General features: G+C 42.1%; 1 protein-coding gene across 1 annotated transcript in view; it reads right to left on the bottom strand.

Annotated features, from left to right (window-relative positions):
- mgat4a (alpha-1,3-mannosyl-glycoprotein 4-beta-N-acetylglucosaminyltransferase A) overlaps positions 1-18384 on the bottom strand; it is a 281788-nt gene that overhangs the window by 103998 nt on the left and 159406 nt on the right. Inside the window, exons 4-5 of the mRNA XM_043692233.2 lie at positions 6526-6659; positions 73-119 (exon numbers count right to left, since the gene is read on the bottom strand). Coding sequence (XP_043548168.2) covers positions 73-119; positions 6526-6659 — 181 coding nt within the window. The remainder of the gene's footprint in view (positions 1-72; positions 120-6525; positions 6660-18384) is intronic.

Here is an 18384-nt window from a genome sequence, read left to right as displayed (position 1 = left end):
CATATTCAGGCATAACTGATTATGAGCTGAAATGCAATTTTATGATACTGCTTCAAATCTAATTTAACTTACTCTTTCTCCAGGCTTTCCAGGACACTATGAACGTGATCGAGATCAGTCTGTTGGGGCAAACAAAAAGCAAAATCTATTGTGATGGAAACTTATAAATTTGTAAGATCTACCTGTTGCTTCTTTTCTTCACTGCCTTGTGGGTTTCATTTTCAAGCTCGCTATACTGAAGGAACGTAACTTGTTCCCCTCAGACAACCACTTCTACAACTGTGCAAGAATGAAAACACCCCCAGCATGGTACACTGACACTGGTCTATTGTTTAAAGGAAACCGAATATTTGTTGTGAACCAGGTATTGATCACTGCATAATTCCAAAATAAATTGAGATATATATGAAGCAAAGAATGACAAACTGCACATTACAAAAATGTAGTATTCTTCCAGATGCAGGACTGAGATAATTTTTAAAACTGTTTCATTCATCTAAAAGGAAAAGAGCAATCATAAAAATATAACACTTGCGCACCAAATCTCAAATGGCATTTGGAGTGCCTGGCAGCAAGTACACTTCAAATACAATTGCTTGATATGTTACAGTAAAGAATCAGAACGAGGACATTTTAAATTTAAGAAGGTGTTTTATGGAAAATTTATGCAATGGTAGAAAACTTCCATCCCATTGTAATTGACAGCAACAAGCTGCAAAATTCATTCTTGCTACAATTCTCTTTTTATCACATTATAAACTAATGTCAGAAATCACGTTCCTGTCTGATATAAAGATCTCCCTGTGTTGCAGATGTAGCAGCGGCCAGTAACTGGTTTAAATATATCTTAGCACAGAAATATACCTCAGTAGCTGTCTGAAAGCTGCAAAAATTGCTGGTTTCAAACAGCATTAATAAACTGCTTGAGGCCTTATTCGTATGGTTCATGAAGTCTATCTGAATTCCTGAACAGAATTACAGTTCTCATGCCTTGTACTTTGCAGCTGTCTATTCCAAAAGCTTCTCATTCATGCTAACTGCCTTCTTTCCCTTTACAATTAGCATTCTGAACATTCTTGCCAACGAGCTATCTCCACTGGTTTCCTGTATATTGTCATCCTTTTTCAAACGGTAGACTTTGATCTGCCAGAGTCTTACTGTTCATCTTTTCTTCAGCCTGGCATTGTCACCAATCTCCACAGCTTCCAGCTGTTTCTCCTGTTCCTTCCTTGCTTCTTGTTACTCACCCATTTTCTCAGTCTCTCTTTGTAATTCCATCAATAAACCTCTTATATTTATCAAACCCTGCCTTTCCTAAAATTTCCTGTACTGTAAGAGCTGCTGCAAACCCCTCCAGGTGGTTAAGTGTCACAACAGAGATAGAGTAAATCTCCAGGGAGAGGATCAACTTCAGTCCATTGGTCTGGTGGAAGAGCTGAGCAGGAAATGATGTGTACTGCTATGCAACAGAGCAGTTTGAACATGAAAAAAAGTGTACGTAGGGATAGGGAGAGAATAACATGGAAAAGGAAACGTGGCTAGTGTCCTGTCATCTCAAAGTCAAGACTAGCAGGCTGAACTGGAGAAATAGCACATTTCTCAATTAAGTTGGTTGCTAAGGGGCAATTAGAACTGTTTGAAACACTCAGTCGATTTAATTAGTGCCAAGTTAGGCTTCGAGCGAACAGATTTGGGCAGTAACCATAAATAGGTTGAATTGTGTGGAAATAGTGAGAGATTCTGTACAGCTTCATTTTAAACCTCTAGTAAAATACAAAGCAGGACATGGAGTCATAGAGTCATAGAGATGCTCAGCGTGGACACAGACCCTTCGGTCCAACTGGTCAATGCCGACCAGATATCCCAACTCAATCTAGACCCACCTGCCAGCACCTGGCCTATAGCCCTCCAAACCCCTCCTATTCATATACACATCCAAATGCCTCTTAAATGTTGCAAATGTACCAGCCTCCATCACTTCCTCTGGCAGCTCATTCCATACACGTACCACCCTCTGTGTGAAAAAGTTGCCCTGTAGATCTCTTTTATAATCTTCCCCTCTCACCCTAAACCTATGCTCCCTAGTTCTGGACTCCCCGAACCCAGGGAAAAGACTTTGTCTATTTACCCTATCCATGCCCCTCATTATTTTGTAAACTTCTATAAGGTCATCTCTCAGCTCCAGGGAAAACAGCCCCAGCCTGTTCAGACTCTCCCCATAGCTCAAATCCTCCAACTCTGGCAACATCCTTGAAAGGGTTCAGAAAAGATTTACAAATTTCACAACATCTTTCTGATAGGAAGGAGGCCAGAACTGCACACAATGTTCCAACAGTGGCCTAACCAATGTCCTGGGCATTTTTGCATTGCATTGACTTTGTATGTGTGAGCAGTAGTCTAGATTGCAGGATTCCTCCAGAGAATTTAAACGGAATTCAATAAAGTGAGGCGGGAGCAAAGAAATTCTCCAGCACCAAGAAGATTCCAGTATCAGGAATTGGGAGGAAGAGCTGAGGAAGTGTAGACCATTAAAACTAGAATGTAATTCCATTCTTTGATGTGTAGACAGGATAAGATGCAAATCTGAGCATGAAAACTAGCAGGTTGACCAAGGAGAGCTCAGTTGATGAACTGATGACGTGAAGGGATGCAGAGGGATAAGGTGAAGCAAAACCGGTTGTCATTATAACCCACATTGGAGCCAACATCATTGGTGGGGCTTCACTATAATTTCAGGAAGCTTGGAAGAAAGTACAGAGGAGGACGGCTTCAAACATGTTTAAAATACTTTCAGTACTACCTAATTAAATATATTATCTTTTTAAACAGCCAAATTAGATGGTAACTGTTAAAAATTTGCAGAACTTGCAGAAGAGGGGAAATATTAAGATGGTAGAATTTGAATTCTTCCAAATTTCTCTTTCTTCTTACCTGTATGTCTGGGACAACTCAGAACCAACAGTCTGAAAGATAATGAAGCACAAAACCCATTCCTTTACAGACCAACTGATGTAAACCATCTTAGAATCCCTACTGTGTGGAAGCAGGCCATTCGACCAACTAAATCCACACCAACTCTCCAAAGACCATCCCACCCAGACCCATCCTATCCCCGCATTTTCCTCATGGCTAACACAGCCAGCCTGCACATCCCTGGACATTATAGGCAATGTAGCATGACCAATCCCCCACTTTTGGACTGTGGGATGAAACTGGAGCACATGTGGGGGAGAAGGTGGAAACTCCACACAAACAGTCAGTTGAGGGAAGAATCGAACCTGAGTCACTGGCAGTATGAGGCAGCAATGCTAACCACTGAGCCACTGTGCTGCCCCCTTGATAATGTTGACATGGCTCCCAGGATGTATAGCCAACTCTCAGTAAATAGGATATATGTTTATTTCATTTAAGAATTCTAAAACATGGCCGGGACAAGTCAGGAACATTTGACGAATAGATATGGATACTGCATAAAGTGGCAACAAAAACACAGAACTGGTTTTATTGAGAGTCATAGAGATGTACAGCATGGAAACAGACTTTTCTGTCCAACTCGTCCATGCTGACATGATATCCTAAATTAATCTAGTCTCATTTGCCAGCAATTGCATATGTCCCCTTAAATCCTTCCTATTCATACACCCAACCAGATGCCTTTTAAATGTTGTAATTGTACCAGCCTCCACCACTTCCTCTGGCAGCCCATTCCACACACGCATTACCCTCTGCATGAAAACATTGCCCTTGAGGTCCCTTTTAATGTTTCCCCTCTCACCCTAAACCTATGCCCTCTAGTTCTGGATCCCCCACCCCAGGGAAAAACCTTTGTCTATCTATTTACCCTATCCAAGCCCCTCATGATTTTATAAACCTCTATGAGGTCACCCCTCAGCCTCCGAGGCTCCAGGGAAAACAGCCCCAGCCTATTCAACCTCTCCCTATAGCTCAAACCCTTCAACCCTAGCAATGTCCTTGTAAATCTTTTCTGAACCCATTCAAATTTCACAACATCCTTCTGATAGGAGGGAGACCAGAATTGCACACAATATTCCAAAAGTGGCCTAACCAATTTCCTGTACAGCCACAACATGACCTCCCAATTCCCATACTCAATGCTCTGACCAATTAAGGAAAGTATACTAAACACTTTCGTCACTATCCTTTCTACCTGCATCTCCACTTTCAAGGAACTATGAACCTACAGTCAGAGGTTTTTTTGTTCACCAACACTCCCCAGGACCTTACAATTAAGTTTATAAGTTCTGCCCTGATTTGCTTTTCCAAAATGCAGCACCTCACATTTATCTAAATTAAACTCCATCTGCCACTCCTTGGCCCATTGACCCACGTGGTTGAGGTCCAGTCAAACTCTGAGGTAACCTACTTTAATGTCCACTACACCACCAACTTTGGTGTCATCTGCAAACTTACTAACTGTACCTCCTGTGTTCACATCCAAATCATTTATACAAAAGACGAAAAGCAGTGGACCCAGCAGCGATCTTTGTGGCACACCACTGGTCACAAGCCTCCAACCTAAAAGGCAACACTCTACTGCCATCCTCTGTCTTCTACCTTAGAGCCAGTTCTCACTCCAAACAGTTAGTTATCCCTATATTCCATATGATCTTACTTTGTTAACGAGTCTACCATGAGGAATCTTGTAGAATGCCTTACTGAAGTACATATAGATCATGTCTACTGCTTGCCACCATCAATCCTCTTTGTTACTTCTTCAAAAAACTCAATCAAATTTGTGAGACATGATTTCCCATGCAAAAAGCCACATTAACTATCCCTAATCAGTCATTGTCGTTCTAAATACATGTACATCCTGTCCCTCAGGATTCCCTACAACAACTTGCCCACCACTGACATCAGGCTCACCGGTCTATAGTTCCCTAGCATGTCCTTACCACCTTTCTTAAATAGTGACAGCATGTTAACCGACCTCCAGTCTTCCGGCACCTCATCTATGACTATTGATGACACAAATCTCTCAACAAGGGGCCCAGCAATCACTTCCCTAGCTTCCCACAAAGTTCTAGGGTACACCTGATCAGGTCCTGGGGATCGATTGACCTTTATGCATTTTAAGACATTCAGCATTTCCTCCTCTGTAATATGGACATTTTTCAATATGTCGCCATCTATTTCCCCACATCCTATATCTTCCATGTCCTTCTCCACAGTAAACACTGATGCAAAATAATTGTTTGGTATCTCCTCCATCTCTTGCAGTTCCACACACAGGCTGCCTTGCTGATCTTTGAGGGGCTCTATTCTCTCCCTAGTTACCCTTTTGTCCTTAATATATTTCTAAAATCCTTTTGAATTCTCCTTAACCCTATTTGCCAAAGCTAAATCATGCCCCCTTTTTGCCCTCCTGATTTCCCTCTCAAGGAAACTCCTACTGCCTTTATACTCTTCTAAGTATTCACTCAATCTCTGCTGTCTATACCTGACAAATGCTTCCTTCTTTTTCTTGACCAAAACCTCAATTTCCCTAGTCATCCAGCATTCCCGACACCTACCAGCTTTGCCTTTCCCCTAACAGGAATATACTGTCTCTGGACTCACCTTATCTCATTTTTAGAGGCTTCCCATTTTCCAGCTGTCCCTTTTACCTGCGAACATCCACAACTTTTGATAGTTCTTGCCTAACATCGTCAAAATTGGCCTCCTTCCAATTTAGAACTTCAACTTTTAGATCTGGACTTTCCTTTTCCATCACTATTTTAAGTCTAATAGAATTATGGTCGCTGGCCCCAAAGTGCTCCCCACTGACACCTCAGTCACCTGCCCTGCCTTATTCCCTAAGAGTAAGTCAAGTTTTGCACCTTCTCTAGTAGGTCCATCCACATACTGAATCAGAAAGTTTTCTTATACATGCTTAACAAATTCCTCTCCATCTAAACCCTTAACACTATGGCAGTCCCAGTCTATGTTTGGAAAGTTAAAATCCCCTACCATAACCATCCTATTATTCTTACAGATAACTGAGATGTCCTTACAAATTTGTTTTTCAATTTCCCACCGACTATTAGGGGGTTTATCCTTCCCATAGGATACAAATGGCGGGGGGGGGGGGGGAGGCTCAAAGCGGGGGTAGCGTTTTGATAAGGGAAAATGTTACTGCCATACTTAGGGAGAATATTCCTGGGAATATGATCAGTGAAGTCATTTAGGTCAAACTGAAAAAGAAGAAAGTATTGGCATTGTATGATAGACTGCATCTCTCGCCGCCCCCCCCCCCCCCCCCCAAATTGTCAGCAGAAAATTCAGAAACAAATGTGTAAGGAGATCTAAGTTATCAGTAAGAATAATAGGGTGGTTTTGGTAAGGGATTTTAACTTTCCAAACATAGACTGGGACTACCATAGTGTCAAAGGTTTAGATGGAGAGGAAAACATTTCACTGGTATCTATCATGAAGAAACACAAATGGAAACATTCACAAACATAAGAAACTTCATTAAAACAGAGGGCCAAATGTAACAATTAATCAAACACACAATATTCTTACCTCTCCTACGAACACCACGATAACACAATCTAGTTTCTCTTCAGGAGACAGCTTATCTATTAATGAGTGAAGTGTTTCTGCAAGATAGGACTTAACTTTTCTCTTCACGGTTGGAATCCCCAAAACTAAGGACACTAGAACAAAAGAATTGACAGATAATTAAACAAAAATGGTCCCCCAAAGTTAAACCACATTGCAAAAGAAAATTTAATGCAGGGAGAATGAAAAATACAACGTTGAAACAGAGAGTAAAGTTGGGTTTTCACTGCAAATCCTGCCAAGAGTTTTACTTTTGTAATGCCCTCGAGCTTTCCTTCATTATAACGAGGAAATTAATAGAAGGTTAAAGGTAATTAGCATAAATACTCATTCAAAAGAAAATGACTGCCAGAGTAATAATTAGCAATAAATATGGCTAAGTACTTTAAGCAAAATGTTACTGGGTGTTGGGTGGGGTTATAGGCATAACCTATTTTAACAATTCGCAGTTGCTTAATAATAGCCTAAAATACAGTGACAATGCAGCATTTATTAATGTCTAACCTCTCACATTAGCAATATCCCAGCCCAACCCACAGTCAAGAGATCATAGCAGTGTGACAATAGTCACTGAACACAAACTTTTAGCACTGTTCTGTCATGATAACACTCAGAGCCAGTCAAGCAAATCAAGTTGTGGCTGTGAAATATAAAATGTCCCAATTGTAACCTTGAAATATTTACTGTCACCAGCTTATTGTTGCAGAATCTTCGACTGTTGTAGTATGGAAACAAGCCATTCACACCTGTGGCAATGTTTTTCCTCTTGTGTCACCTCGTCATTACCTGCTATTCTATTTGTTCCCAGCCATCTGAAGGTTGGCCTGTTCATTGACACCTCCATAGTGTGCTCCCCCTTTCAGAATTCCTCTGCTACAGTCCATGGCAGCTTAAGTCTGCATGTTGTTCAGATCCTGTCTGTGGGCCAGTAAGTGTTATGTAACTGTGTTTCTGATTATGAAAAAAATCTGGGACATTTCCCTTTTGCTTACAGCAGCAGCAGCATTACCCCACGATGAATATCTTGAGGTGTAAGCACTGAGCAGAAATTTAAATGAATCAGTTACTGATGCCATGATTATGGAGAAGACAGAAGCTGGGTGATCAGTGCAAAATGATCATCCCCAAAGCTGCTCCATTACCTACATGGTTCTCGTCAGCTTTGCAATACAATACCTGCCACTTCTATGTTGTCCTCAGCAACACTGGGGAAGACTGAAATCTGTTGTAGCCTGAGTCTTCACTTGAATGGCAACAGTGGCCAATTCAATACTCATCTCCTCTATTTCTGGTGCTCTGCGACAGAGGTAAATATGCCTACACAGTGCATTTAACTGAGATGTTTTTCGTTAATTTGTAAAATGCAGTTGCTGCTGGCAAGACCAGGATTTGTTGCATGTACCTAATTTCTCTTCAAAAGGTAGTGGTGTGTAACCTTGAATCGCAGTCCACGTGGTGCATCTACTGAGCTATTAGGGAGGGAATTAGTGTGTTGACCTAGTGATTGTGAAGGATATAGTCCTGAGTCAGGATAGTACGTGACCTGGAGGATAACGTGCAGGTGACACTTCTGTGCATTTGCTGCTTTTGTTATTCTAGGTGGTTGAGTCCAGGGAAGTGGTGTCAAGATGGTTTGGAGAGTTGCTGCAATTCAACTTGCAGATGGTACACCTTGCTGCCACTGTGCGCTACTAGTGAACGAGTGAATTTTTAAGAGAGTGGATGTGGTTTGTCTGGATAGTTTCTTGCTTGTTGCTGAAGTTGCACTCTTCCAGGTAAGAGGGGAGTATTTGACAAAACAATTGGCTTATACCTTTTAGATGGTCAACAGGTTCTGGAGAGAAGGGAGGAGAGTTACTCACTCCCGAATTCTTAGCCACAGTACTTATATGGTCAAGATTCTGGTCAACAGTAACTCCCAGGATGTTGACTCTTAGTGAGTCTGAATCACTAAGAGAACTGGTTACATTCTCTCTTGTTGGAGACAATTATTGCCTGATATTTATGTGGCACCAACTTCACTAGTCACTTATCAGCCCAAGTCTGAATGAAATTGAGTTCTTGCAGCATGCAGGTTTGGACGGTATTTGAGGAGTTCTGAATGTTGCTGAACACTGTACAATCATTAGTGAACACCTCTACTTTTAATTTTCAGAATTAAAGGAAGGTCCTTAATAAAAGGGTTTGTGGACAGTTAGGCCTAAAACATTATCCCGAGAAGCTCCTGCAGATACCCCGTGGTTAAGATGACTGATCTCCAACAACCATAAATATCCTCGCTTATGCTAACTATGACTCCAAACAATTTTCCCTGATTTTCACTAACCCCAGTTTTCCTCCCAGCATTTGATGATCATCAAAAACAGACTGATAGGCAGTAATTGACTGCATTGGATTCGTTTGGCTCTTTGTGGACAGGACATACCTGGCAATTTTCCACATTGTCTTGGTTCAGTGCCAATATTGTCTCTGTGCAGGGATAGCTTGGTTAAAGAGGGCAACTAGTTCTGGAGCATAAGTCTTCATGCTATGGGAATGTTGTCAGCGTCCAAAGCCTTTGTCGGAGTCAGTGCTGGGAAACTGTTTGGTGCTGCCACATGGAGGGAATTTGAAAATTGCCATCTGTGATACTGAGCACAACAGGAGTATGCAAGGATGAATGTTGGCACTTCTGGTTGAATATGAATGGAAACACAATAGCCTTTATTTTTATAAATCTCTGGCCTGCCAGCTCCTTCATCCTTAGAGACGGGGATGTTTGTGGACCCTCCTCCTCCAGTGAGTTAACCGCCATTCATGATTGGACGTGGCAGGAGAACACAGCTTTGGTTTGATCGATTGGTTGTGATCTCAGAGCTCACAATGTACCACCTGAAAAAGTCTGTTCTACTCCTACATGAAATGGTGAATTGTTGCTTCTGTATGTGAGACAGTGCAGCACTTACACAAGTCAACCCTCATTATGTGGCAAGATGCTAACTTATGATAGAGCAAGTTTCAGGAGAGCAGTTTTTCTGACACCATCTACAGCTGGAAGCTATGTTGATAGGTTAGTACTCCTCTGTAAAAGATTCTAGACTGTGAAGACAATGGGATCCAACTTCATTCATCACCTGAAACCATCTGATGCTCAGAGATACCCAAAGACTGTCCTATTTTGGTTCTTAGACCTCACCCGAATTGTGGTAACTGGCAGCCAACAATCAATGCGACTTTGTCACTTTGCATATTTCAGCTGGTATGGACACACAGTAGAGTGCAAGGGATTGATTAGCTCAGTTGGATGGATAATGATGCTAAGTGATGCCAATAAAATGGGTTCAATTCCCAAAAGGGCTGAGATTACCATGAAGGACTCTCCTTCTCAACCTCTCCCCTCACTCAGGTTAAGGTATCACCACTAGCCCTCTAATGTAAGAGCAGCCTTCCAGTCCAGTAAGACTATGGCAACTTTAGATTGCAAAGGTAGAAAGGGTGAGCATGGGGGCAGGATGCAGTCCTTGTTTTGACACAGAACCCGGAGATATATGCCTGCTTCTCCTTGCTCCACATTAAGCCTTATTTCAGCTGACCCGCTGGCTTCTCAGTGCAAGCACCCTCTCCTTTTTAACTAATTCTGCAAGGTGGCCTACCAATAGGCCTGAGAGAAATGAGGTCTACGCACATTTGGGAGGCTGGAGAAAGAGCCGACTGAATTTAATATGCTGAAGTTAGGCCCCATTGTTTTCAGTTAGTGGGGATCTAGGTAATGATACCACACAGAAACAGATAAGTAAAAAGACTATCAAAGTTTTGGACAAGTGCCCGTTACATTGTTAGATTGAAGCGGTTTGTTTTAAATCTCCAAATGAGCATTATCATTTTAGACACTGCAAGAAAATTGTTGCTTTCAAGCTGTGTTAATAGGAATCAGCGTGCTAATTGGGCACCGGAAGGTCTTTCGAGCACAGTGGCTCAAAGATGTATGACACAGAATCAAAAGAATATTTTTACTATATAATAGAAACTTTTTTTTTTTTTAAAACAGGCCCCAATTACTTGTCCTGTTTTTGGTTGTCTGGAGAAAGCAAAACAAAGGGCAAAGTCACTATTCTGAGATTCAGTGATGTTTGGAACTCTCCATGGCCTCTACCTTTTATTTATGCTAATTTCCTCTAATTAAGTATCCCCTGATGGTTTAGTGCTTTCAGTCTCCTTCACACATCAACTTGGAGCAGGTTCCATGCAGGAGCCATGCCAGCAACACACTACGCTCAGCGTAAGGTGAGTCAGATAGTGGGTATAAGGTGAGTGAGACAATGGGCATAAGCTGGTGCCCTGCCACTCAGTGAGATTGGTGATGGTGTTGGGGGAGGGAAGGCATTTAACTATGCAGAGGAACAGCAGGTAGGGGCCCTAATTAATTCTGCAGTAGGAAGATCCTTGGACTGCCTTACCACCCTGTTGCCAAGGAGGACCGTTATGTGGACAAATAATAATTTAAGTTTACCTCACCATACGGTGATTGTGACATGCAAATGCAGTAGGAGGAGTTGTTTGTTCCAAGGCTTTCACTGTCCAACTGAAGAGGAGGTGAGGGAGTCATGCTCCCCCCACCCCCTCCACCCTCCCTGCCCTTGCTATTGAACTTTTTTGCCCCCATGCCTCCTACCCTGTATCACCCACCACCATCACCGAGTGGGTAAAGAGTTGCAGATCTCCATTTTCACCCAAAGGGTCCTTGATCCAATAGCTGTCCAGCTAATTGCCTGAGTGGCAGAGGATGGGCAGGACTTTATAAGAGGTAATGCAGAGGTCTTACTGACTCTCCAGCCAGCCCCCTGTGACCTCCACATGTTTCCAACCTAATTTTTATTTGTAGCTCCAGTTCACCTTCAGAAACCTCCCTCGATCTAAGCAGAATGTCAGTTCCCACTTTGGTTCCTCAAATAAACACCCTGCCTTGAAGTGACCATCTCAAATTCCAATCTACTACAGTTTATTCAATATTGTAATTAAATGAAAATTGGCTTAAAAGTCAAAGGCCCAGGGTTAAAAATATACAAAAAACAGAGAACCTATATTGAATAGTGAATACATTTTCCTTTTTTGCACCCTCTCCACAGCCTCCATGTTCTTCCTTTCATATGGTGACTGAAATTGCACTCAATACTCCAAACGTGGCCTGACTAAAGTCTTATACAGCTGCCAACATGACTTGCCAACTTTTATACTCAATGCACTGATTAAGGAAGGCTGTACAACTTTTGAGCCATCTTATCCAATTTTGGTTCAAGATGACAAGCCCAAAATTGCACCTCAAAAATGACTAGAACTTTGAGCAACTCTACTGCCACTCAATAAAACTAGATGCATATTTAATTTTTTGTCTTTTATAATACCTACAGCTCTAGGTTTTTCAAGATACCCAGCCCCTCCTCTTCCTCAATATCAACATGCTCTTGAGTAACCCTACCTAATCTTGCCATCATCCATGTCCTTCTCCTTGGTGAATACCAATGTGAAATACTCATTAAAAACCTTATACCCTTCCTCTGGCATCAGGCATAAATTCTCTCCTTTGTCCTTGAGTGAACCTATTCTTTTTCCTTGCTCCTAATATACATATAAAATGCTTTGGGATACTCCTTAAGCCTACTTGCTAAGAATGTGTCACAGCCCCTTTCAGCCTTCCTAATTCCTTGTTTTAAGTTTCTTTTCTGCTCCTTAAGGACCTTGGCTGATTTCACTCTGCTAAACCTTATATGCGCTTCCTTTGCCTTTTTCATTAAACTTTCAATATTTCTTGTCATACAAGGTTCCCAAATCTTGCCATCCTTAACTTTTATCCTCACAGCAACATGCTGGTCCTCAATTCTGATTGACTGGCCTTTAAAAGATTCCCATATGTCACTAGTGGATTTAATCTCAAACAGTCATCCCCTATCTAATTTCTCCAGTTCCTGCCTGATACTGTTGTAATTAGTCTTCCCCAAATTTAACTTGCACCTGAGGACCATTCTTATTCTTATCCATAACTATCTTAAAACTTATTAACACTGATCTTAAAATTATGATCACTGTTTCCAAAATGCTCCCCCACTGAAATTTTGATTACTTTTTCATTCATGTGTTATGAAGTTGTGGGTGTACCTTTAAAAGAGTTAAAAGCAGCAGAACTACTGGACACAGCACCAAGTGTTCTCAATAAGGCAACAATGTATGTAACACTAGGTTGAACAACTCGGTTAGTTCATTGCCTGGAGACAAAAACAAATTTGAATTCAGCCAATCAGTTTAAATTATACATCAAAAAAAAAATACCAATTTACAATCAAGTTTCAATTGAGTATATTGATAATCTTAAAAGCCAATGACACAATCCAATGCTCTGATGTACAAGGCCAGGGAAAAATTGAACAGTTGAGAGGAGAACTGCCAAGCCTAACATGTACCTGACTGCTTGAAAAAACATCTCTGATAAAAGTACCTTTTCGATCAGTAACCTGTGATGCAGAAATTCCTAACAAGGAGAAAAAAAGACACAGGAAGATCCGAAGACAAGAATCTACAGTTGCCTGGTTTTGAGATAAGAAGTGTTGTTTTGTGAATCTTAACTCGGAGTTTTATTGGACTAATATTATTGAGGGAAAGGTACAAGATAGGTTAGACAAAGAAATTGTAAATAGTGGTTAGTTAATTATTCTCTGTTATACTTAGAGTCATAGAGATGTACAGCATGGAAACAGACCCTTCGGCCCAACTCGTCCATGCCGACCAGATAGCCCAACCCAATCTAGTCCCACCTGCCAGCACCTGGCCCATATCCCTCCAAACCCTTCCTATTCATGTACCCATCCAAATGCCTTTTAAATGTTGCAATTGTACCAGCCTCCACCACTTCCTCTGGCAGCTCATTCCATACACGTACCACCCTCTGTGTGAAAAAGTCGCCCCTTAGGTCCCTTTTATATCTTTCCCCTTTCACCCCAAACCTATGCCCTCTAGTTCTAGACTCCCCGACCCCAGGGAAAATACTTTGTCTATTTATCCTATCCTTGCCCCTCAGAATTTTGTAAACCCCTTAGCCTTCGATGCTCCAGGGAAAACAGCCTCTCCCTGTAGCTCAGATCCTCCAACTCTGGCAACATCCTTGTAAATCTTTTCTGAACCTTTTCATGTTTTTCATAACATCCTTCCGATAGGAAGGATTTGAAGAAATAAACTTGTTAATTTTATTTTAAGTAGTCCTTGGCCAATTGAATTATTACAGATTACTGCACAGGATAAATCTTTTCTGTGCTGCTGGTTTTAAATTAAGCAGGAGGTTTACCCCATGTTGTAAGGTATGGGATGAGGGCATCACTGGTTGGATCAGCATTTACTGCTCATCCCTAATTGCCCAAAGGGAAGTTAAGTGTCAACCACATTGCTGTGGGTCTTGAGTCACACACAGGCTAGACCTAAAGGGCATTAATGAACAAGATGGGCTTTTCCTCGACAATGGTTTCATGGTCATCATTGAAATTTTATTTTCAGATTATTCTACAATTCAAATTCCACCATTTGCCATGGTGGGATTCAAACCCAGGTCCCCAGAACATCAACTGAGTTTCTGGATTAATAGTCTCGCAATAATACCACTAGGCCACTGTCTATCCCTACCTGACCAGGCTCATTCCCCAATACAAGATCTGGCCCCTTCCCTCATTGGACTTTCTACATGTTGTTTCAAGGAAGTTGGCTGCTGAAAGCCACTCTCCTGTCCTTGTCTCATATCCTCCCGTAAGCTTCTCACTGAAACACAGGCCTCAATATTGAAGCTCTGCCTTTCCAACAGCTGCCAACCTGCTGGGTCCCTGAGATTGTTGGTGGACGCCGAGACCTCAGGAGATCCTCTCGGGTCTCAAGGGGCAGGAGACATGGAGGAGGAGGGTTGGAGGTGGTTTTCAGTAGCCACCCCATTCATACCCGATTGGCACCACGTTTAGGTAGCTGGAGGTCCTCGCAACCATCCACCTCCTCCATCCCCGCACCCCCCTCCCTCAGTCCCAGCCATGAAATCAACCACTTTTCCCATCTATTGGGGAGGCAATTAATCAGACCAGTGATGAGCTGAAGCTCTTACGTAATCAACCACTTAAGGGGCCCTAATTTGCTGGTCCTGACTAGGCTTTATTGGCCCCCAGGTGTCCCTTGAGTTGTTCCCTGGTGTTTACCAATACCCTCGAGGTTTTCAGGGAGAGGTGGGTACCGCGGAGTGTGGAGTGTTTTATTTCCCCCTCCGACTCTATTTTGATTTAATCCCTGCCCTCCCTTTCACTTTTTTGACCACCCAGCATTGCCCTTTGACAAGAAGGACATTGTTTGTCATTGGACACTCGGGAGTTTCCCTTCTGCCATGAATAAAGATTTATGGACTTGTTATTCTTCACTGTGTCCTACACCTACACACACAGAAAAAGGAAAAATAGAGTTTATTGGCCAGCAGGTAATTGCTGAGGTGTCCAGAAGAGGGAGAATTTCTTTCACAGTCCAACATCCCCATTATATTTCCTTCTTGCCATTTCCTTCACCAACTCCACAGAAAGGAAAGTGCACCCATCGTATTTTTCTCACACCCTTGGCAAATAACTGCAGTTAATCTCTTTCTATTCCTATTGTTACTGTGGTTAAATAAAACTCATGTGAATTTACATGGAATTATGAAAAGATTGATTTCCAAATCACCTCAGCATACACTTTCCCTCATGAAGACATGGACCAGTTCACTGAGTTGGCCAATTGGTTCGCTTGTAATTCAGAATAATGGCTACAGCCCAGGCTCAGTTCCTGCTCTGGCTGGGGAAGGTTTGGGAGCTGCCTCCTTGCCCTGTTCCTGCGAGTGGAAAGCAATGACACTAACTAACTACAAAAAAAAGGTCAGGATGTGCTATCAGCAACTGATGAGCCAAGCATGTGCCTGCAGGCAGAGTGCTCAAGAATGGAATAATGAAGGTATCTTGCATTGTCAACTATCAACAGGAATAAATAATACTGCAGTACAGAATAGGTCAGGAAATAGCTGTAAGTAATACCCGAATGTGTGCACAGAGATGTAGCCAATAACTACTGCATTTTTCTAAATTAGGGAGGAATAATGGGCTTCAGCCATCACTGTAGCTGTGGGATCATTTAATGAGTTCTGTTCTGCTGTGTACAGCAGTGATATTGACTACCTTGTAAATCAGATTGTATGCATATTAGATTAGATTAGATTCTCTACAGTGTGGAAACGGGCCCTTCAGCCCAACAAGTCCACATCGCCCCTCCGAAGAGAAACCCACCCAAACCCATTCCCCTACCCTGACTAAAGCACCTAACACTACGGGCAATTTAGCATGGCCAATTCACCTAACTTGCACATCTTTGGACTGTGGGAGGAAACCGGAGTGCCCGGAGGAAACCCACGCAGACACGGGGAGATGTGCAAACTCTACACAGTCAGTCGCCTGAGACGGGAATTGAACCCGGGTCCCTGGCGCTGTGAGGCAGCAGTGCTAACCACTGAGCCACCATGCCGCCCAGGAGGCAATGCAGGGAAGGGAAATCATAAGATCATAAGATGTAGCAGCAAAATAGGCCATTCAGCCAATCGAGTTTACTCCGCTATTCAATGAGATCATGGCCGATTCAATAATCCTCAACTCCACTTTCCTGCCTTTTCCTCGTGCCACTTTGTTCCTGTCCTGATTTAAAACCTGTTTTCTCAGCATTGAATATACTTAACAACATAGCTTCTACAGCCCACTGTGGGAAAGGATTCCACAGATTCACTAACCTCAGAAGAAATCGTGCTTGTGATAATGAGATAATGCTCCATGATCCTAGACTCTCCCACAAGGGCAAACAACCTTTCCATATCAACCCTATCAATTCCCTTCAAATTCTTGTTTGTTTCAATAAGGTTACCTCTCTGCAAGTAAGGAGACCAAAACTGTACATAATACTCCAGGTGTGGTCACACCAACACCTTATATAATCATAACAACATTTCTTTTCTTTTATAATTTAGTCCTTTTGCAATAGATGCCAGGATTACTTTTGCCTTACTTATATGCTGCACTCATTTTCTATGATTCATGCACAGATTCCTCGGCACTGCACTTTTAATTTCCTTCCCATTTAAATAATAATTTGCCTTTTCATGTTTCCTGTCAAACTGGATAACCTTGCACATATCCACATTAAACTCCATCTGTCAGATTCTGGCCCATTCTCGGAACCTAGCAACATCCATCTGTAAACTCTTTATCTCCTCATTCCTGTTAAACTAAACCATAAGGAATAGGAACAGGAACAGGCCCTGATTCTGCTCCTATTCGATAGGATCATGGCTGATCGGACATTCCTCACCTCCACTTTCCTGCCCTCTCCCCATAGATGTTGATCCCCTACTGATCAAGAATCTGTCTCAGCTGTCTCTGCTCTGACAGCTCTCTGTGACAGAAAAGTTTCAAAGATACTCAACCATCTTAGAGAAGAAATTCCTCCTCGCCTCAGTCTTAAATTGGTGTCCCTTTATTTTGAGACTAAACCCTCTGGTCCAAGGTTTTCCACGAGGGGAAAAGGTGTACTCAGCATTTACCCTGTCAAGCCCCTTAAGAACCCTATCTGTTTTGATGTGATCACCTCTCATTTGTCTAAACTCCAATGAGTAGAGTCCCAACCTGTTTAACCTTTGCTCATAAGACAATCCTCCCATCTGAGGAAGATCCCATTTGCTTTTCTTATTGTCTGTTGAACTTGAATGTGATTTTTTTGGTATTTATGCATGAGGGCCCCAAATCTTTTTGTGCTGAAGCTTTCTGCAATCTTTCTCCCATTAAATAACTTTCAGATGCTCTATTCATCCTGTCCAAGTGCATGTTATACCCCAATTACCATCTTACTTAACTTTTCTGTATCTCTGTGCAGATTCTTCTAGTCATCCCCATGACCCATTTTTATGCCATTCACAAACTTGGTACATTCACTTTTCATATCCAAGTTATGAATATATAATTGTAAATAATTGTGGCCTCATCATTGATCCCTGTGGCACTCCGCCACTTATATGTTGCCAGCCTGAAAATATCCCTTTATCCCTGTGTTGTAATGTATTTGAATTACCATCAACAGGTTCCCCTTTATCTATTCTGCTTTCCTTAATAAACAGGCTAACGTGTCACCACACAAAGAGCATTTCAACAAACCTACAAGGGTCACTCCTAGTCTCTGTGCTGGGTGGGTGGGCTACACCCACTTCCTTCCTAACTGCAGTCCTACATCAAGTGGACTGCAGTGGTACAAGACAACAGCTCCTTCTCAAGGGTACTGAGGGATGGGCAATAAAATCTGAATTTTTTATGTGATTATGTATCTAATACCCAGCTTTTGTTGCCCAACCCATTTTCCCACAAAGCAAATGATTCATTAGGGAAATAATTTACGAGAATATTGCCAGGATTGGAGGGCTTGAACTATAGGAAGAGGCTGAGTAGGCTGGGGCAATTTTCCCTGGAACGTGGGAGGTTGAGGTGACCTTATAGAGGCTTATAAGATCATGAGGGGCATGGATAGGGTAAATAGACAAGGTAATTTCCCCAAGGTCAGGGAGTCCAAAAGTAGAAGGCATAAGTTTATGGGGAGAGGGAAAAGATTTAAAAGGGACCTAAGAGGAACTTTTTCATGCAGAGGGTGGGGAGTGTATAGAATAAGTTGTTAGAGGAAATAGTGAAGGCTAATACAATTACAACATTTAAAAGACATCTGAATGGGTATATGAATAGGAAGGATCTAAAGGGATTTGGGCCAAATGCT

The sequence above is a fragment of the Chiloscyllium plagiosum genome, unplaced genomic scaffold, assembly GCF_037043375.1.
Source record: "Chiloscyllium plagiosum isolate Xiang-an unplaced genomic scaffold, Cpla_swu_hap1 HiC_scaffold_6, whole genome shotgun sequence".
NCBI classification, from domain to species: Eukaryota; Metazoa; Chordata; class Chondrichthyes; order Orectolobiformes; family Hemiscylliidae; genus Chiloscyllium; species Chiloscyllium plagiosum.
Note: the sequence above shows the minus strand (reverse complement) of the source record. Positions and strands in the feature narration are given on the sequence as shown.